At 45.2% G+C, this 21,801-nt stretch overlaps 2 protein-coding genes across 14 annotated transcripts in view; one reads left to right on the forward strand and one right to left on the reverse strand.

The window, feature by feature from the left end:
* The window catches only part of RAB1A (RAB1A, member RAS oncogene family), a 27,547-nt gene extending 20,771 nt beyond the window's left edge, over positions 1-6,776 (forward strand). For 4 of the 6 annotated variants that reach the window (XM_059079703.2, XM_059079704.2, XM_067007506.1 and 1 more), the window contains 3 exons: positions 3,142-3,237; positions 4,585-4,716; positions 4,973-6,776. In XM_059079703.2, coding sequence (XP_058935686.1) covers positions 3,142-3,237; positions 4,585-4,716; positions 4,973-5,170 — 426 coding nt within the window. In that variant the 3' untranslated portion in view covers positions 5,171-6,776. The remainder of the gene's footprint in view (positions 1-3,141; positions 3,238-4,584; positions 4,717-4,972) is intronic. The other 2 variants (XM_067007510.1, XM_067007509.1) reach the window with 1 other exon arrangement.
* Positions 6,616-21,801, reverse strand: part of CEP68 (centrosomal protein 68) — a 24,536-nt gene continuing 9,350 nt past the window's right edge. For 4 of the 8 annotated variants that reach the window (XM_067007502.1, XM_059079692.2, XM_059079693.2 and 1 more), the window contains 5 exons: positions 18,812-20,341; positions 17,247-17,369; positions 14,721-14,817; positions 11,006-11,178; positions 6,616-10,049 (listed from right to left, as the gene is read on the reverse strand). In XM_067007502.1, the coding sequence (XP_066863603.1) occupies positions 10,026-10,049; positions 11,006-11,178; positions 14,721-14,817; positions 17,247-17,369; positions 18,812-20,341 (1,947 nt within the window). In that variant the 3' untranslated portion in view covers positions 6,616-10,025. The other 4 variants (XR_010835515.1, XR_010835514.1, XM_067007503.1 and 1 more) reach the window with 3 other exon arrangements.

Raw genomic sequence — 21,801 nt, forward strand, 5'->3', positions numbered from 1 at the left:
CCCATTCAAGGACATAAAAAGAAAACCTGCGTTTACTACATTTGCTATCTCAATAACCATTTTACTTACTAGTTTGGATCTTAAAGTTTTTGTTTTTTTTGTTTGTTTTTAAGTCTTATATTTTGTGACTAGGGCATTAAAAATCTAAATGCAGGATTTTACTTTTAACCCTGTTACATTTCATCTTGCCTAGTTTGAATTACCCCTCCAAGTTTTCTGGGTCTTTCAAAATGATTGGGTTTATCTGTATTTTAATTATCTTTTCTGCTTTTCCTGTTCAAGTGTACCATCTGGGTCTTTATCAGAGTTGGTGATTACAGAATATTCATCAGTGCAGGGCATGTACAGAGTGTAGTCCCGTACCATGAAATGCCTCTTTCTGTGATGGTTTATTCATTTTCAAAGCTTTATGGAAATGCATACGTTACACAGACATTCAGATAGATTCAGGGTTGCAGGGATGAATGAAACACAGCCCCATAGGAGGAGATCCCATTTCAGTGGGAGAGACAAACATGGGAAAATCAGTTACCCTGTGATTATGAGGGGTAATGAGGATCATGTACATAAAGGGTGATCAGTTACAGAGGAAGGTACTGCTAGGATATAGAGTCAGCAGAGTTTTCAGAGTGGTAAGGAGACATCAGAAATTTTGCTCTTTGGATGCCATTGCTTAGTCAGCTACAACTCTTTAACATTTATTCAGAAACATTTTCTTCCTGTTATGCTATCTTTGTGAAAGGGGTTGGTGGGCAGAGAAGGGAACTAACATTGTATTGAGCAGCATCTATAATCAGGCGTTGTGCTAGGCATTTTTTACAAGCATTAGTTCATTTAAACTTAGCAATTCTATAAAGCAAGCGGTATCTGGGATTTATAGACGAAGAAACTGTTAGGTGACTCTTCCTAGAGTTAAATAACCAAGAAGCTAAAGTTTTGAAGTCAGGTTGGCTTGGCTCCAGAGGTCATGCTTCTCCAAGGATATCCTGAAAGACTTCTGAGGCTCCTTACTGATACAGTGGATCTAGATAGTCTGCTGACTCTCATAGGCTAGTACTTTGGATGAAAAAGGTAATGAAGCTGTGGTGGCTTTTGTTTGTTTTAATTTTTTTTTTTTTTTTTGCGGTACGCGGGCCTCTCACTGTTGTGGCCTCTCCCGTTGCGGAGCACAGGCTCCAGATGCGCAGGTTCAGCGGCCATGGCTCACGGGCCCAGCCGCTCTGGCGGCATGTGGGATCTTCCCGGACCAGGGCACGAACCCATGTCCCCTGCATCGGCAGGCGGACTCTCAACCACTGCGCCACCAGGGAAGCCCTGTTTGTTTTAAATTAACAATTGTTAACATACTACCTTATTTGCTTCATTATTACTTCTCCCCGCCCTCCTCCCTCAGTATGTTAAATTGTAGATATGATACTTTACTCCAGAAATTATGCATCTCTATTTTACTATGTAACCACCATTATTACATCTAACAAAACTGACACTAATGCCTTAATGTTATCTAATATCCAGTTTGTATTTAAATTTCCCCAAAATTAAAGCTTATTTTTAACAGCTCTATGTTGGCTGGGTCTTAGAAAAGGAAGTGATTTCACTGAGTGCTCCTGAATTTTTTTTTTTTTTTTTTTTTTTTGTCATCTAGGACTAGTGGGGATCAATGTCAAGTTCACAGATATATTCCAAAACGTTACAATTCCTTCCCACTAAAGCCTGTTGCATCTTAATCTCCACTTGTCTTAGGCTTTAAGTCCATTTTTTTTTTTTTTTTTTTTTTTTTTTTTTTCGGTATGCGGGCCTCTCACTGTTGTGGCCTCTCCCGTTGCGGAGCACAGGCTCCGGACGCGCAGGCTCAGCGGCCATGGCTCACGGGCTCAGTTGCTCCGCGGCATGTGGGATCTTCCCGGACCAGGGCACGAACCCGTGTCTCCTGCATCGGCAGGCGGATTCTCAACCACTGCGCCACCAGGGAAGCCCCATTTTTTGTTTTTTGTTTCTTTAATGGTAACTATTAAGTAACCATTCTGTTATTTCCCCATCAATCAAGATGTTATCTTTTACTGGTATTTTTTAGTGGGGTAGGTAGCTTTTCTAAACAATTTTTTAAAGAAAAGAACATTGTCTAGGAGCGATTTAAACAAAATTCTCATTGCCCTGGTTAAAATCGTGGCTTTAAAAATCTGTTGTCTTGATTTTTTTTTTTTTTCTGCATTGGGCCTTCATTGCTGCGGGCGGGCTCTCTCTAGTTGTTGCGAGCGGAGGCTACTCTTCATTGAGGTGCGGTGGCTTCTCTTACTGAGGCGTATGGGCTCATTAGTTGTGGTGCATGGGCTCAGTAGTTGTGGCGCACGGGCTCAGTAGTTGTGCACGGGCTTAGTTGCTCTGCGGCATGTGGGATCTTCCTGGACCAGGACTTGAATCTGTGTCCCCTGCATTGGCAGGTGGATGGATTCTTAACCGGTGTGCCACCAGGGAGTCCCTTGATATTTTTAATAGTTTTTTCTTAACCCAGAACTTTAATGTAGCAATGTTATTTGTTTCCAGTGTTGGAGCCTAAATGAAGTGTGGTAAAGTGCTCTTAAAATGAATTTTATAAAAGTATTTGGAATCATCTTACCTACATTGTTTTCCCTAGGATTAAAATAATTGTTCCTGAGATGGTTAAAGTGCTGTGCTGTCTTGACTGGTTGTTATCTGCATTAGGTTCTTTCAGTGCTTTCCATGATGATAAATTGTGCTAGCAAGTAATTTTGTCTTATGTGTGAGAATTGTACTGTGTTACAGGGGTATTAGTAGACCAGTAGCCTTCCTAAAACCAAGTCAGTCTGTCTTTTCATTCATACCAGCCTGGCACAATTCTAAAGGCTGTAGAGAATATGAAAAGTATGACAGTTTCTGGTCTCAGCTTAAAATTATAGTATTGGTAGCATTACTGTAAGCTAAATTAGACACTACCTTCTTTTCTGGACCTTCGGGTATTTGGCAGTTACCCTGCAATTTAGTAGTGTGAGCAGAGAGAGCTAATGTTTCTATATCAAATCCTGGTAATCCACAACTATGTAAACTATTCTCCCTCCTCCCTCCTTTTCCCCAACTCTGTTTTAATGTAATTGTTTGGATTTCTTGATTGTTTTATAATAGTGGGACACAGCAGGCCAAGAAAGATTTCGAACAATCACCTCCAGTTATTACAGAGGAGCCCATGGCATCATAGTTGTGTATGATGTGACAGATCAGGTAAGCTCCAGGGAAAATTGTGTTATACTGACAAAGTAGTAAGTTACTATTTGATAAATAGCAGACTCTTTTACTTTATATATATAAGCCATTAGTATCATTTATATGGCAGAAAACTTTGTCCACCCCTAAGGAAGTGAATGACATAAAAAACGTTTGTTTAAAACCAGTGTATCTTTTAAGAACAGGTACATTGTTATTTTTCTCCCCTACATCATTAGAACACCTAATGGGTCAACCAAAATTTCCTAATATTTTCCTTTAGTAAATAGGAAATTTAGTAATTGGTTTTACATTTGCTTTCAAGGGACCCAAGTTATATTATCAACTAAATAACTGATCATTTTGTCAAGTGTGTACGGAACTGGGATTGTTTGGCTTATACTGTGTTTTTGGTGCCAAGTGTTAACAGGAATTTGCCTGGTAATTAGACCTGTCGGAATTGCCAAAAGTAAGATTAGAGGCTTCTGCCTGTGGAGTATGTGGTTCAGAAATAGGATGAGCTTTGAGGAAGATTTTAAGAGAAGAGTGAGTAGCTAAAGGTGAACTGTTGAAAGAAGGTAGAGGGATGTGGAGATAGTGTGAAGGATGTGGTCCGAGGGCCATAATTGTTCTTTTGATCAGAAAGTTAGAAAATTTCAGGGTCCCATCAAAGAAAAGAATGAAAGATGTACTTTGAAAATTAGAATATATAATTCTTGTAGGAGATGTTAAATCTCACATCAGTTATGAAATCATAGCTAATTAGGAGATAGCTAGAATTATAGACTTTAGATTCAGCACCATTAGGAGTACTGGGTGAGTGATATCAACATGAGGAAAAAATGTTGCTAGTTTTAAAAATCTCAAGTAATGACTTGTAATATTTAAAAATGGAAAATTTCCTCCCTTAAATATGACTATGGAAAAGAAAACAAGCATCTTTACTTTGGACCCATTTATTTAATGATTTTTGACATCTCTAGTAGTTCACATTTAGTAGGCTTATTCATAAACCAAAATTTTGTCACGGTTCAAAAACCAGGTTTTGTAGTGCATATAAATGGCATACTCCAAAACAATTGGATTTGCCTGAGCTGTAGTTTAATGCTGAGCTGTATTTCCCTCTCAGATAAGGCATTTTGATCCTCAAGCCTTCAAATTCTGTTTTCTTATTCATGTACGTATGTATCATCATTTTAATATGTCAGTTCACTTCTTTCCGAGCATTAGAGTTCTTTTTTTGTAGCTAGATTGTCTCACTAGCTCGTCTTAGGTCAGGAGAGATGTGTCTGTTTATCACTTGCTTCATTAGAACAGTTGTGTACAGAACTATATTATCATTCTTTAAAATGTCTGTCTTTTTAGGAGTCCTTCAATAATGTTAAACAGTGGCTGCAGGAAATAGACCGTTATGCCAGTGAAAACGTCAACAAGTTGTTGGTAGGGAACAAATGTGATCTGACCACAAAGAAAGTAGTAGACTACACAACAGCAAAGGTATGTTTAAAGTTTGATTTTCAAACTGAATTGGAAGGTGCTGAATTTGAATTATATATGGGTATGGAGTCACACAATGGCCGCAACCGCCTTAGCTTTTAAAAATATATGCGCCAGAATACTTTGACAGTAATAATTTGTGCATTGTCTGCTTGGATTCAGTAAACTTAGTCCTTCATCACTCTCCATTTCAGATGATGAAATGCACTCAGTGAAAAAGATTTTCCAATTAATTGTGCCTTATATATTCTCTTAGGAATTTGCTGATTCCCTCGGAATTCCATTTTTGGAAACCAGTGCTAAGAATGCAACGAATGTAGAACAGTCTTTCATGACAATGGCAGCTGAGATTAAAAAGCGAATGGGTCCTGGAGCAACAGCTGGTGGTGCAGAGAAGTCCAATGTTAAAATTCAGAGCACTCCGGTCAAGCAGTCAGGTGGAGGTTGCTGCTAAAATTTGCCTCCGTCCTTTTCTCACAGCAATGAATTTGCAATCTGAACCCAAGTGAAAAAAACAAAATTGCCTGAATTGTACTGTATGTAGCTGCACTACAACAGATTCTTACCGTCTCCACAAAGGTCAGAGATTGTAAATGGTCAATACTGACTTTTTTTTTATTCCCTTGACTCAAAGACAGCTAACTTCATTTTCAGAACTGTTTTAAACCTTTGTGTGCTGGTTTATAAAATAATGTGTGTAATCCTTGTTGCTTTCCTGATACCAGACTGTTTCCCGTGGTTGGTTAGAATATATTTTGTTTTGATGTTTATATTGGCATGTTTAGATGTCAGGTTTAGTCTTCTGAAGATGAAGTTCAGCCATTTTGTATCAAACAGCACAACCAGTGTCTGTCACTTTCCATGCATAAAGTTTAGTGAGATGTTATATGTAAGATCTGATTTGCTAGTTCTTCCTCGTAGAGTTATAAACGGAAAGATTACACTATCTGATTAATAGTTTCTTCATACTCTGCATATAATTTGTGGCTGCAGAATATTGTAATTTGTTGCACACTATGTAACAAAACAACTGAAGATATGTTTAATAAATATTGTACTTATTGGAAGTAATATCAAAATGTATGGTGATAAGTATTGTTTTAATTCTTATGGCTAAAGGGAAATAGAGCCTTGCATTATACTCAAAACAGCCATTTGTGTGTGCAACCAGGGCATTGTAGACCTATCTTAGAGCAGCATCCGATATGCTTTCCAGATAATACAACTAATAAATGACCTAGGGAGGCTTCCGTGCTGCACAGGAATTTAACCAAGCTTAGTGGGGTTCAGGGAGATAGATGTATGCTATCTAGCCTGTTTATCTCTGATCCTTCTCTAAAACCATTTGAAATGGCTTCATTGATCAACATTTTAATTCTGTGGTAGAGGTGGAAAGCAGCACACCTTTCCTAATTGGCAGATGATTAGACTAACGTGTGCTAATATTGTTTCTTCCAGGCTTGGAGTCAGATGTCAGCTCTCTTATCCTCCACAACTGTGTAGGTTGGAGGAGAGTTGAAGCATTGAAGTAGAAAGCAGGAAGTTTACTCTTTGCCCTAATTTTAGAAATTATATCCCTTAAAATTAGCTGAAAACAGGAATGCTGGGTGGGAATGATAAATGAGAGAAATATATTTATTTCAGTCGAATTTTGCACACGTGAAAATTTTGTTAACTAGGACCTTAAAGATCCTAGGGTTGGTTTTTATTGTGGGGAACAAAAATCTTTTGCTAATAACACTGGCATTTTAAGGTGACAGAAGTCAAAGAAAGATTGTTTCCTTGGGGTTGAACTAGCAGCCAAAAACATTCTTTACTTAGGGGCTTGGGATGTGGCTGTTGGCAACGCACTTCATGGTGGGGTCTTTGATTCAATGGTAAAATTTAAGCTAAAACAAGCCAAAAATTATAGGTTTCTTTATTTTCACTAAACAGGCAATTGAAATACACGGTACAAAAATAAGTGATAAGATTATTGTAAAATGAAATGGACAGAATAAATATTCAATTTAATTTTCCATCTATGAGAATTTCACAATAAAATCACAGTTTACTTTGTATTATAGATGTGCTTGTTGGATCTATTCATCCTCACATAAGGCAACTGAAAAATTCCTCAAGTTACCAGTAGTTATTTGGGTGAAGATTTTTTTTAAAATGCTTCAGGTTTGGTTTTTTTGCCTTATCAATACAGTATACAGGGGGAAAGAATTCAGAAACTGTGTTTTAAAGTAGATGATACAAATGTTAGAAGTGTGATGCAGTTCAGTTTTATACAGCAAGTTGTTCAAACTGTCAGCTTATTCTTTGAGTTAGCAAAAAACATTACATGAACTTGAGATGTAAGCATATTTACATACTTATTTAGTTTGGAAAATTCTAGTGTTTTCTCCCATGGCAGTCCAGACTGGGGCTTACTGCAAGATGTTTCAGCATGCTTCACTACTTGCTATTTTGAATTTGCCAATAAATGCAGTTTGGGGGGCAAAAAAATTCCCATTCCTACCCCCATTTTCAAGTACAAATATTTCAAGCTACTACGGGCATTTAATAATCCATTCAACTCAGTAAAGGGAATTATTGCCTGCCATATTTTAAATAATATAAGTGGCTGCCATGAATTAGCTTACAGAAGTGAAGTGTGTTCTAAACCTAAGCAGTCACAGTCTCTGGGAATCCTTACAGAACGATGATAGCCATTCTGGTATGAGCAGTAAACTCCTGTTCTTTGACCTTGGACTAAAATTTCCTTTGGCATGTATGTTGCCATTGCAGCATATGTTACATTGGCCCTTCTTTATGTTCCCATTTAAGCTTCAAAACAGCCCTGTATTGACACGGTCTCCTATTTGCAGATGAGCTTAGCCATGGAGCTTGAAGAACCCAGGTTTCGAAACTGCCAGTCCAGCTCCTAGTACTGCCACTTCCCTGTGGACTTAAGTTCTACTAATTTAAGGGGGCTACTAGGAAATTATAATACAGGTAAACTTGGGATTTTAGAACTACATGATATGTCACTGTAAGGCACTGCTGTCCTTAAGGTAATATGTACCACAGTGCACTGGCCAGCCAGGCCACTTGAATCTAACCTGGCTGTATTTGCTCATGGAATGCTGCTGGCAGCGTCTTCCTAGTCAGAAACAATTTCAGCTTGAGTTGTAAGGGAGGTCTTAAACTTCTTATAGCACTGCCAAAGACATCGAACAGTTGGGCTAATACTCTAGAGTGGCATTCACAACTAGGTCCGGAGTAGGCACCCTTCAGTCACACCTTATTTCAAAGGAGGTGAACAAAAATATCTTAGGTCATCTCTAGGTAAAAGCAGTACTTTGTTGGGAAACAGGGTACTCCAAAATAAAATATTCTGTGAAAATTCCTGTCAGCTGAAGCTGATTATAATTATTAGGTTGAATGGTAGAATGTCATGTTCAGCATTCAACTGCTATAAAATACCATCAGCCGGTTAGTTTCTATAAGGTTGTCATCTTCATTTTTTTGCTGACTAGTAACTTATTTTCATGCCGATCAAATGTTAGTAAATAAATGGGTTTTAACTCCCAAGGGCTATCCTGTAACACACTCATTGGAAAGGCATGTACCAATTTATAGCCACAGAGAGAAGGTGAAATATATCAATTTAAGAACAGAGGCCATTAGATAGGCCTTTTTAACCAATTCTCGGCTTTTAAGAATATTTTACATATGTAATTATCTGCTAGGAAGGTGTTTTGTCTTTTTAAATCTCATTGTGTGTGGAACCAAGATTAAAATAGAGATGGCAGAATCATAATACAGTTTAGTTCTGATCATGCCCTTAAGCATTATGATAAATCATACCAGAGTAACAGAGGCACTTGAAATACTGCATTTTATATAGCTACTATTGAATTATATATAGTTTTACTTCATAGTTAATCTTTAAATATTAGAACTTACAGCTTATTTTCCAGTATAAAGTCTGAGAAATTTTGAAGCAGAAAAGTCACGTTCATAGGATTTTAGCTCACACCTAGGTGGACGAGATGGTGTTAAGATTATGTGGCTCAGCCCCCAAAACTAAAGTCCACAACTTCTCTTAAAGAGGCTAATTTTGTATTAAATGTTTTATTCTGAGGGGATATCAGAAGTCTGCTTTATGAGAATAACTTCTAATGTTACCTTCTCTCGGTTCAGGTGACTTGTTCATTTCTTTATAAACTTAAAAGATCTTCCTTTCTTAAGCACCCTCCTCAATTGAGAATCTGGAGTTTGAAAAAAAAGATCTTTAAGTGTTTATCTCACATATTTAAGTGTGAAGAACCTTTCCTCAAGTCTTAGCCCACGGTAATACTAAAAGTAAACGGGGAAAGTGCTTTCCTCCTTCCATGTTCATTCAAAGCCCAATAAAACTTTTTTTAAGTGCTTTTTAATATTTGCAGAATCTGTTAGCAGCAATAGTAGATCATTTTGCTTTAAAAAGCCATAGAATTGGTTTTAAATGGTTGATCCATAGATTTTTTTTTTTTCTCTACAAGATACTTACATGTCAACTCCCAAAGCAACGAAGAATTACCTTTTTCCCCTCAATATGGACAGCCTTACCTTCTGTAGTTAACCAGGCTGTGTGATCCTATCCATGCCCTCCTCTGACCTTGGACTACTCTTCCAAGGGAGAGCAGGAACGGAGGAAGGCTCCTCCCGGAGGTACCCTTAAAGCAGATAATTAGTCCATAGTCCGGCTGAAGCTCAATGGCAGTTCCCCAAGTCCCTAACACATTCTCCTTTAAGATGTTAGTTAGGCAGGCAGATGGAGCCCTGAGCACTATTTGTTCAGAACCTTCTATTAACTGGGAGAGTTCAAAGTCTCTTCTACAATCTTCAAAGAGGGATTTATAAGCCTATGTATGCTTCATTTTATGAAAAGACCCAAGTTCCTGGCCCACCAGTCTCTTGGATCCTCTTATATGCCTGAGAATACCAAGTATTGGGTACCTGCTTTCTCATACCTTCTTTAAATGATCTCAGCAGGTGGACTAGTTTAGGAGTGCTCTCTCTTTTTAAATGGACATAGGAAAGACCTGTAAGCCTTATTTGCATTATTTTATCAACAACCGCAAAGCTACATGCTCTTTGTAGAGAAGCACCAAAGGAAAACCTTAATTTGGAAGGATTCATTTTAAATAAAAATAGTAACTCAACAGCCCTTACTTCAGGAAAGAGAAAGGCATTTTAAAGCTAGTACATGAAAGTTTCCCCCTTGATTTCAGTACTGAATGGCTCTTAACAAGGACTTCTGAAAATTTCCCAATAGCCAGATTTTGGCTAACAGATTACATCTCTTCCTGAGAAGATGCCTGAAAGAGAAAGAGAACCATCTGTTACAAGCAGAATGCTGCAGAGGAAGAAATGACACAGCAGTCACCTGCATTCGTTTTAGAATTAAAATGACTACTCAGATTTGAGGCAAATAAAGGGACTCCCCTGCTCTTGATATACCTGGATTTATCCTTTACCTCCTTTTGTCTACAGTGAATTCTCACCCAGAAAATCTATGAGTTAAATGCCAGACTTTGGCTGGAGGAGAGGAAGTTTCAGAGAAAGTCCCCTCCAGGTGTGGAATCATCATGTCGGGCAGTGGCAACCCCACAGCCGGCAGCCATCCCTCTGTTCTCTTGGCCTCCCTTCCCTATGACTCCTGCTTGACTTTTCCGGAGATAAGAAGTTGTACTGTTAAAGTCTCCAAGGCATGGAACTCCCCCCATCTTATCCCCCTAGCCGTTTCTGGAAGGGAGCCTTTTCAGGAAAAGGAGGTATGGAGAGTGGTCAGCAATTCTGGATCCCTGTGGGTACTTGGTGCTGTTAAGAGCTGCTTAGAGATGGGGCACCAAATGAGTTAGGTGAGAAGAGTCTGCAGAACAGAGGCAGCTTGTACTGGAGAAGCGTACACATGCAGACATAAAAAAGTAGGTACAGGTAAATTTTGCAGTTGTTCTCATGGGTGGGGGCAGTGTCGGGTCTGCCACAGACAACGGAAGCTGTAGAGCACCCTAGTCCTCAGCAGGTGCAGGGCTGACACCGAGTAATGGGAAGCACCACAGTGAGCTTTCATCATCACGGGAAGACACCCCCCCCCCCCCGGCAATGGCAGCATCTCCCTTTTTCAGTTTCAGGGGCTTCTCCCAGCCTCTTACTTGTTTCAGCAGCTCTTAGCTCGACAAGCTTCTAAGAAACAGCCAACAGTTAGAGCAGGAGCTCTGTACCCTAATTGGGCACAAGGACAGATGTTCGTCTCTTGGGTTGCTCTACTTACCAGGCTAATCCCCTTCACATTGGCGTTCCTGTGTGCCATTGGTGTGTTCTCGGGGATGAGGGTGCAGCCAGCCAGTGTGTCCAGAGAGGCTAAGATTGTGTCATACAGGTGATCTGCATGGCTCTCCAGCTCGCTGGGCTGCCTGGAGATCCTCCCGAGGATGTCCTTTAACACTAACAAATGAGGTTTAAAGCAGTCAGGCCAAAGAGACAATGCAAGTGTATTTTCAAAAGAACATATATGGGTGTAGCACTTTATACAAGACACGAACACGACAACAGTTTCACAATGTCCACTTTTTTTTCTTGACAGTGACTCTCCAGGGACTGTGTTGCACTGGAGGATCTATGCTGTTAACTTCTGATTAAAGCTGAATTATTTCACTGGCTCCACTTTGGAGTTATGTAATCCACAAAAAGGCACAGAGACAGGTGTCTGGTGACTGGAATTATCTGACTTTTAGAGATAAGACCCAGGGCACACACCCAGATCCTGTGGGGCAGAAGTCTGGAATGAAACAAAACAACATGCCAAGATTACGACTCTGGGTCCTGCTACCAGGTCCTATCAGCTCGTTGGCTGTGGGACTGTCATTTAGCACGTATATGAGTGATCTGATAATGTAATATGGGAATGCTTGTGAATCCTTTTTTGTGGGTCCTAAATGAACAGACTTCAAAAGAGAATTACCTGAAAGCAGGCTAAGACAAGATGGTGAGTGAGGCCAAGATTCCATCCCCTACAGGTCAAGCGTTCATTTGAGGAAGGGATGGGCTAGGTTCAGAGTGCATCACCCACAGCAGGCTTGTTTTTTTCTCTTAAAAACTTTACTTCCTTTGTTAAACACAAAGGCTGCTTTTGCTTCCTGCGCCTTTATCAGCTGTGTTCACACTCTCCCTAGTTTCCTGCCACAGCTGCAACATCTGCTAACAGAGGAAGGGAAAGGGGAAGCTGCATATCTGCAAAGGATACTGAGAGATGGGTGGAAGAAGGGACAGGGGCTGGCTGTGTTGAGATAAGCTCCTAGGGAAGCCACGTCAGTGCAGCATCGTTGGGGCAAAGTGCTGACCTGACAACTTCTATGAGAGCCAGCAAGGCAGGCCGAGGAATGCAGCCAGGGCACGCAGCACAGCTCACCTGGAAAGGCGAATGGGCTGGGTTCTCCCCTCCCACATTCACCAGACCTTTGCCCGGTCCTCCTGTGAGTGGTCAATGGAATTCAAGGGAGCTTTATGTTTTGAACTTTTAGTTTAGAATGCTAGAACATCTGGTTGGCTCCAAATAAAAGGAAAGCTGTGAACAGTGATGAAATTATCTTTCTCAGTTGAGACTTTGATGTTTTAATTGAATACATGCATACAGGGGCCTGGTTCAGCTTGATGCCAATGGGTTCTAGTTATTTGATCCAGTATAATGAGAAATTAGGGTGTGAGACAGGACCGTCAACTCACGCACCAAAGTAACTGGGTCAAAATGTTGTGAAAACCTGCCAGACGGCCATTGGGGAGGCCTTTGGCTGGAGGCCGAGATAGGCAGGTTTTGAAGGAATTAATTTGATGACCTGTCCCTAAAGTTATACTTGTGGCTGAGGAAGAAAGCAGGCTCTGAAGAAGCTTGAGGGGGGCGGGGGCAGGGGCAGGGGACGGGATGGGAGGTGTCCATGCTTAGGCTCCACTGTCTGACAGCATGCTCTGGAAAGAAGAGTTGTGCACCTAGCTGGAGACCCTATGAATGTCTAGGGAAACTTGCGATTTTCACAAAACAGCCAAGTTCCTGATTATTCTAAGCAGAGGGTCGGGAAGGGCAGGGTGTCACTCTGAAACCATAGAACACCCAAAAGCCTCTTTTTTTTTTTGGCTGTGCTGTGCAGTTGTGGGATCTTAGTTCCCCAATCAGGCATCAAACCCAGGCCCACAGCAATGAAAGGGCCGAGTCTTAACCACTGGACCACCAGGAAATTCCCTAAAAGCCTCTTATTTGGGCAGTAAAATACCTTTAGACTCCTTTGGAGAGGAGGGCAAAGTGGGTTGTTATTAGATTAAGCACTGAGAAGTATTATTGAATCACTTTTTAAATGAAGGTCCAAGAACCTGAAGCTTGTAAGAAGCCCACTGTTACACGTGGCCTCCAGGAAGTGTCCTGGTATTGAGCTCTTCTGTGCTGCTGAGTCTGGAGGTGCAGGAGCCTGAGCCGGGGGTCAGTGCACAGGGGCTGGAGCCAGGCTGCCACTCCTTGTGTGGCCCAAGGCAGATGCACAGCTCTGTGAAATAAGAGTAATAATAGTATCCATCTCACAGGGCTGTGATGGAACGAAAAAAACTGGTATGTCAACTGCTTCAGCACACGGTATTCAAGAAAATACTGGTGTAATTACAAGTGGCAAAGGAGCCTGGCGTACTGAACTTCTGCCCCAGTAAAAACCAAAAAACTCTAAAAACCCTAGTGCAAGAGAACATCAGAAGAGCCAAGACAAAGGCCTCCCGCAGGCAGGGGATCACCAAGAGCTCAAATAATTCACACTGGATAAGCCATGCCCTGCTGAAAACCCTTCAGTGGCTCCTGGTCCCATCAAAACCCCTCTGCCCATTCAGTTTTCAGCCTCGGTTTTTTCTTCCCAGGGGACTTTTGGCAATGGCTGGAGACGCTCAGGGTTGTTGCAACTGGGGAGGTGCTGCTGGCGTCTAATGGGTAGAGGCCAGGGATGCTGCTGAACACCCTGCAACGACAGGACGGCCCCCTCACAGCAAAGCATCGCATGGCCCGGAGCGTTAGCAGTGCTCAGGCTGAGAAACTCCGGTCTCCACCACCTCCCTACCGCACACCGCCCACCACTTCTGGTCAGGAAAGCACCACCTCGTCCCATCTCAAGCCAGTGGGTCCTGCCCACTTCTGCTTATGCTGTTTGCTTCCAGCATAAACCCCATTTCACTCCAAAACTGAGGCAAGACATAGGCTCTTTCAACACTTGGTTGTTCAGTCTTACAGGAAAATAGCGACTGCTCTGGGGCAGGGGCGGGTGGTGGTGGTCCATCGGTTCACTGCTTTAACCTAGCATTCTCCTAGCTCATCCTATCATATCTGCCCCCAGCAAGGTCAAGGCCAATCGTAAACCCCTGCACCCAGCACGCTGAGATGTACTCTTCAAGTCTGTGATTTTCACACGTTTCTAACCTGGGAACCCATCCTGCAAAAGGGGCTCGAGCTTAGTTTGTGCACTGCTGTCCACTTGTCCCCTCTCATCAGTTCACTTCTTCCTTCAGTCTCTTCCTGTAGAACAGACTGACTGCTTTCAGCTCCTGGAACAAATCCCTCCCCAAACAGATAACTAGAGAGGAGTCCAGCCTGCACTGCGAAAGGAAGGGAACCCTAGGGGCTCCCCTCTGTGAGCACCCTAGCTGAAAGCCAAGGACAGGACTAAAGCCAGCATTCCCATCCAGGACACCACCAAGGAAAGATAAAAGCAGAAACTAGAGAGCACCGTTCTTGCAGGCTCAATGCCTAACTTCTTAGCACCTGCAGGGCTGTAACTGCCTCATCATGTGTTTGCGGGGCCGTGATGATTCGAGGGGCTGACAGACGGCTGTGGGAGTCGAAGGCAACGGGTACGGATGGGAGGGACTCTGGCACTAGGCTCCTTCCCAGTGACAGTGTGGGTCCCGGACTTACACTGAGAGGGATTAAGCTCTGGCTTAATTCAAAACCTCAAGCGTCTCACCTGGGGTATTATCCAACAGGCACTGAAGTAGAACCTCCCCTTTCTGTAAGACGCTCTCCGTCAGGGACTGGTGTTCATCTATATCTTTCTTAAATTGCTTAAAGCATATCAAAAAAAAAAGTTTCATTACTACCATTTCATAAAAGTTATTAAAAATGATCCCTTGTTCAGTAGCTGGATTCCCCTTTAACCCACCCAGTCTTCAGAATCCAAGTAAACAGTACGATAGTTTAACTTCACCTTCTCTGAGCCCAGGGCAAACACAGAGTCAATCCTTTTTTCTGTTTACAGTTTGACAAAAAAAAAAGCTTTCTTTTCCCTGGCAGAGCCTGGCTCACGAACAGCCTGGAGTCAGGGTTTCCTGCTTGTGCCACACCTCACAGGGTTCTCTTTAAACTCACAGGCCTATGAGAGTCTCAAAACACGGACCTGGTAAGTAAGAGCCACAAGAGCGACGCCTTTCACATGACCACAGGGAGCTGCTGCCTCGCCCCACGTCCTCCCCTCAATGTCCTACTTTCTGTGGACCTCAGGACATGGGAAGGCGTCAGGGAAGCTGACAGTCTCCTAAGCAGCTGATTTCTTTTCCCCTTGCAGTATCAAGCCTTGTAGCCGTTTCTCGTTTTTCCTTTAGCTGCTAAGATGTAAAGTCAAATCCATGACCACCTTTAGTACAAGGTGCAGAAACTGGCAGTTTAATTTTGAAGTTACAATTTTACTTTTGGATTTACTGTATTCCTGTCTTCAGTTTTCCTTTGCCCTAATACCTATACTTATTATTTTATTCTTTAGCACTCTCTGCAGTTTATATGCTGCCAGGAACCCACTGTGCTATTAAGACAAAGTATGTAAGACAGAGTCACAAGTGAAAATACATGAACACAAGCGTGCGTGCTTATATTTAGGTCAAGGTAGCTCACACATATGCCTGAGCCAAGCCCCATTCTGTGTAGGGAGGGGTTGACGGTGTGGTCCCACTCTGCCACAGCTATGTGGATGACACAAGTGGGCCAGGCTTTGCTGACCTGCAGGGGTAACTCCCAGCTCAGATCTCAGCTCTACCCACAGAGCAAGATAGTTGCTTACGACCACCCTGGAAGTGGAGATGCAGGAGGACAGAATGTGGGATAAAACGGAGGGCATGGAGCTGTTCTACGTGACACCTGCTCTGACGGGAGCGGGGTTGGGGCACTCCAGAAAGGCCACCCAGGTAGATCCAACAAGGGCGATTTCCAGGCAATGTCCTCTCCCCACGGTGGTGCTGCCCCTGGGTTTCCTGTGGGTGGGCCCTGCCCGGCTCTGCACATACTCTCCGGGGGTCCCACACAGAAGACCCTTGCACTTGGCCTTCCTCTCCTTCCTCAAGCGTACTCCGGGGAAAGGAACTCCGGCAGCCTCTCTCCATACAGCAGGAAACAGCATTCCCACTAGGGTAGGGCAGCTGGCCCACCCAGGCAAGCCCCCTCCTCTAAACCTTAGTAGGCTCCAAGTTGTAAAACAAAGGCCCTCCCTCCTGCCTGGGTGTGGTGGGAGCTCTGAGTGGGGTGGTCCAGCCCTGGCTCAGGCACAAGTAAATCACACACTCTCCTACTCAAAGAACTGTCCCAGAAAACCCTTTCTAGACTAGCATCAGGTTCAGACCACAAATACCACTCTGCTCCTTCAGAAGAGGTGAGAAAGGCTTGGCCAACCAGACATGCCAGAAGTCAGGGGGTACTTCAGTCAAAGTTAATGTTTATACTTAGGGTAACTGATTACCATCCAATTCAGAACACTTTTGAGAATGAGGGGGGACCTACTGATAATTATGCCAGAACAGCACAAACTGTCACCCCAAATACACCTGTTCTAAAGTCAAGTTAACCGGAACCCACAAAGAGATTTTTAAAATAACAAAATCTAAAAAGAGGCAACCTCCACCCCTCAAAAAATAACCTTGAGAAGCAAACTGGATCCTATTTTTGTTTAAATACCATCAAAATGCCTTGTGTATATTCTGGAGTCAGTACAATTGCAGCTCAGATCCTTAAATCCAGTCAGTGTTGTCCAAAAGAGCTTTCTGTGATGCTTGAAAGGTTCTGAATGCTCTGTTCAATCAATATGGTAGCCACCAGACAGATGTGATAAATGAACCCTTGCATTGTGGCCAGATAACTGAAAAATCTGATCTTTAATTTTACTAATTTCAATAGCCATGTGTGACTCATGACTTCCGAAGAGTGCAGATCTATGCCTATCAATCCCTGAGATATTTGGAAAATCACATCACAAATAACCCTGAAGTATTTTTGATTGAGGATAAATAAAATGCACTTTCTTCAAATTCTATTTGGCCTGGGAAATAACTCATACATGTTACAGTTTTTCAGCACTAAGAATTTGAAAAGAACCTCTGATTAGATTTCAGGTAAAAGTCAATGGATCACAACATACATAGCATCAGTTATTTGAACTTCTACTTTCTAAACAAGTAATTTAGCCACCGCTCTCGTGAGTGAACAGTCAGATGCCAGGACCACACATTACCCGGTAAAGCTGCAGAGAAGACTTGAGGCCTGTAAGGCTGGACCTGGATGCAGTCAGGTGGTCAGCAGCGTCTGCTACATTATACAGCCAGCGGATCAGCTCTTCCAGCTGACAGCAAAATGTCTGTGTAGACAAATTAACAAGTGGTGTTACCCATGGAACCGCTGTTTACATTTTCAAAGGCTAAAAATACCTAGGGGAATCCCAGGATACAGACTGTGCAACTTTTGAGAGCATTCCCCACTGAGGCGCTATCTCCTCTCTCCCCACCCCATGACTCCAGACCTCCACCAGGGCAATAAGAAGAGCGCACCTGGTTCTGTGGCCCCCTCAGTCTGAGAAAGTCCAGCCCCGCAGGTAGGGACAGAGGAGCTCAGGTGAGGGCAGGGACGGGGACAGCCCAGAAGGGGCCTGCCTGGCACAGAGACCAGTTCCTGGGTCAGCACTACCAACTCTAGAACTGCTCCTGGGGAAAACGTGGATGTGAAATACGTGACCATGGTCGTGACTGACCTGATCCTATGCCTGAAAACGACTGAATTAAAACTGCTTGCCCCTGTTCTGCTCCCACCCGCCCAGGGAGCTGGGGCCCTAGACTCCTGCCACCCACTCATCAGGGGTGGCTGTGACCCAAGCACTTCACCCCACGGTCTCTCTCAATCTTTCATCACAAAGGAGGGCACACGCTAACACCTGTCCTACTTGCTCCACCATACAAATAAAGTCATCCACGGGACATCAGGGGGCAGGTTAAAGCCCTCCTTGAGAGCTAGAAAATTTCTGTGATGTCGCTCCTGGGGACACAGCCCTCGGGCTGGCTGCCCTGCTGCCGTGTGGAAACAGCACCTGGGCGCTCAAGCCAGCAGGCCAGCCGTGGGCTCTCCGACTGTGTGTACAGCCACGCTCCAAACATCCTTGTGTCAGGGACTACGCAAAGCCCTCAGCATGAATTACTTCATTTAATCCACACAACGGTCCCACAGAGGCACAGCTCCCCATTCTACAAACCAGCAAACTAAAGAGACTGAGCCAAAATTCACATCTGCCTGATGCTGACAACCCTATTCCACAGAGTATTAGCTCCACCTCCTGGTAGTCTTAGGTGGTCCACAAGAGAAGGTTCAGTGATTAAGAAGCCTAGGAAATGGCGCATCTGATACCTCCAACCCTGCAGTTACACCACTTTATCAAACTGAAGCTCTGAGAAGTCCTTCGGCCTAGAAGCACTTTCACTGAGCCCATATTTCCTGAAGGCATGTGAGTACAGGTCCTTCCTGTGCAGAGCACCTGTTAATCCTCAAGGTCAAGTGCCTCGGGGAGCAGCCTGGGTAGTGGTTAGCAGCTCAGGCTCCAGCCCTTGCTAACCGTGAACAGGTAGGTTACCTCATCTCTCACTGCCTTTTTCTCCAACTGTGACATGAGAACACCAGTAGAAAGTCATGAGGATTAGACAGAAGATGCAATACAGTGCCTGGCGCATAAGTACTCAGTGTTACTAGGTTTTATTATGAGGTTAGTGGAGTGGGGAAAGAAGAAAGAAGACTCCTCTGAAATGCTGAGTTTACCTTCACACACTGCACGAGTGACTCTTTTCCTTGCTCTCCTCCTTTCCTGGGGGGCTGCCCTTCGGCATCCGGATCCGAGAATGACCGCTGGTCCAACATCGCCGGCAAGGAGGCGCATGTTCTCAGTGGTCCAGAGGAGACTCCCAGGGCCTGGCTATTCACAAGACTGCCCTCTCCCGCTGAGCCCCTTGCACGGATGAAGGAGCGTAGCAAACAGTGGTTGTGGTCCTCAGGGCTTCGAGACCCTCTGAGGGCAGCCCCAGAGGGAAGCTGGCTTTGGCTGGAGTCCGACGGGAGGGAAACTGGCCCATCACTGTCTGACACATCCAGGGATCTCTGCCCTTCAGCAGCATCAGTGGGCAGGGGCACCAAGGTGGGAATGCAACCCAGATATGAAACCAAGCTAGAAACCTGTGTCAGCCGAGAGGGCAGGGCCAGATACTCGTCATCACTTTCCGCCTCCTCTTGTGGTTTCCATCCAGACTCCATGCAGGCGAAGCGCCCGATACCCTGGCTGGCCCCCTTCTCCCTTTCCAGCCTGGGTGAGGGCCACCCTCTGTCCCATGTTCTCAGGTGGGGAGAGCCCAGCTCAAGGTGCTTGCCCACAGGTGGCCAGTGCTTCATGCCCCTCAGGGCTGGCTCTCTGCTTTCCCAAGGAGTGTCCCTACTGCCTGGGGCTCTGGGGGTAGAGGCAATGGGGCTACAAGATGCCAACCCCACACTGCCCTGCTTCTGGGGTACTCCAGAGGGCCACCGCTTAAGGACTGGCTCTCTGGGCCCTGAGAACAGCAGGGCAGCGGCCTCTGCTGGTGGGCAACTGTGCGAGACATTAGTGGGTGACTTCAGGGTGCTTGCTGGGGAGACAGAGAAGCTATCCAGGTCTACGCCTGAGTCCTGCAGGACAGGCTCAGCCAGCACGCGGCTGTCAAGGTGTTTTGGGAGCTGAGGCCTGGGCCTGAGGGGGTAAGTATAGTCCAGCAGGTCTTCATATTCTTTATTCGGGCTCCAGAGCGGGGAGTGGCGGTCAGGGGAGGGAGGCAGGGAATCCGGCAGCACGCAGGCCCAGTACTCGGCCTGGAAGGAGAGGCGCCTCCTGCCCAGCCTGGGAGCATCGCCCCCTGAGGACACTGGCTGGGGTGACCACTGAAGCCGAGGCCCCAGCCCCACCACCGAGGGGGCCGACGGCGGGACAGCCAGCTCCAGGGAGGAGGAGACCTTGGCAAGGGAGCAACTCTGAGGCTCCGCCTTTTCCTGGTGACCCTGGAGGCTGCTGCCCGGGGATGAGGTAGAGACGCTGCAGCTGGAAGACTGAGGCGCAGTGGCACCGGGGCTCACCGCAGGTGTCCACCTTGACGGGAACGGGAACCCTGAGACGTGAGACTGTGGGCTGCGGTCTAGCTCCTGCGGCGACTCGACTGGGGACGGGTCATCTTCAGTGTCAGCATCATGTCCTGAGCAAAGAGCGGTGGTTCTGGGAATGGTGCGAGTCTGAGGTAGCTCCTCTGAGGCAGAAAGCCTAGTCTCCTCCATCTGCAGTGACAGGAGGGAAGGAAAAGGTGAAAATAAGCACGCCAAATTTCTTTCCTCAATGACAAGTTGGCACTTTTCTCTGGGGACCCAGATGATAGTGAGGAAAGGTCTTGAAAGGAAGAGCCTGCTGCCTGGTGCAAGAATCAGACAGAGTGTGCTGCTGGTGACTGGAGACGCAGCCTGCTCCAGGGAACAGACTGCCTGCCCTGAACTGATCCTACCCACCCCCCCGTCCTTTCCAAAGTTCTTCCTCCGCAGATGCCTAGTCCGTGAGTGAGCAGAACTCAAATAGCTCTGTCGTGCTGAAGCTGGAAGACACTGCCTAACCTTTGAGAAGCGTGTCCTGGGCAGGCAGAACCTGCCGTGCATTCTGTCGCTGACAGGACTCACATCCAAACCTGGCAGTCAGGCAGCCCACCTGGCTCAGCTCACACCCGGTGGTGACATGTGGCAAAATGAGTCATTCACCTCAGCCTCTTCACTTCAGGTTCTTAACATGCTCGATGAAGAGGCTGCCCCCAAAGCGGGCAGGACAGCACAGAGGTTAAGGGCATGGGCTTTGGAACCAGACAGACCTGAGGCCAGCCCCTAGCTGCCAGCTGCCAGATGCACGACTTTGAGCCTCACTTCTCTCACCTGTAAAATGGGGTAGTGATAGGACCGCTTCCTCAGGACATGTGGATTAAATGAGCTCAAGAGTGAAAAGCACAGGGTGAGAGCTCAACAAATAGCAGCATTACAATAGCACCAGACTCACACTCGGGAAACAGCCCGTTTCTGTGTTTGCTCACGTGCTGCCGGCCTCACTGAATCTGACTCAGGTACCCGAGCCTTGCACCGCCCCTAGGCCCCAGGCAGGTGGGCCTGCCTGTTTTCTCCCAGACAGTCAGCTCGGCACCTCCTCACAAGATGGGGCTCTGGAGGCAGCATGTGGTGGTCAATGCCACAGTGCCACGGAAGAGATCAAAGCCGTTCCCATGAAAGGCCTTGGCAAGCAGAACACAACAGGACATACAGATGGGAGGGACAGGTCCATCAGATAACCTTCCCAACTATACTGAGAGCCTGAAAGATCCGGTGATTTGCCTGAGGTCACAGACACGGGCAGGACTCCCTGCTCCACGTGACTCCCATTAGGCGAGGCTATCCTGTAATCAGGGAGGCCTCCCAAATTCTCCTTGCCCAGAGATGGTGCTGCCCACCATAGAGGCTCTAAGGTACCGCCAGGTTCCCTGGGTCCCAAGGGGATACAGTCTCAGAGCCCTCAGGAGCCCATAGCCCCAGACCCTCCTTTTGCACATCTCCTCAGGGGCCCCGTACAGCCTACACATCACCGAGTCAAAAACAGGACATGGCTCCCCCTGTCAGGGCTCCCCCGGCCTAGCTCTCTGGACAGTAGGTCTTGGCCATAGCTTCCCTGATCCTCAAAAGGTCACCGGTCACACTCTTGAGGAACAGGA

The sequence above is a fragment of the Kogia breviceps genome, chromosome 11 (genome assembly GCF_026419965.1).
Source record: "Kogia breviceps isolate mKogBre1 chromosome 11, mKogBre1 haplotype 1, whole genome shotgun sequence".
Classification (NCBI taxonomy): Eukaryota; Metazoa; Chordata; class Mammalia; order Artiodactyla; family Physeteridae; genus Kogia; species Kogia breviceps.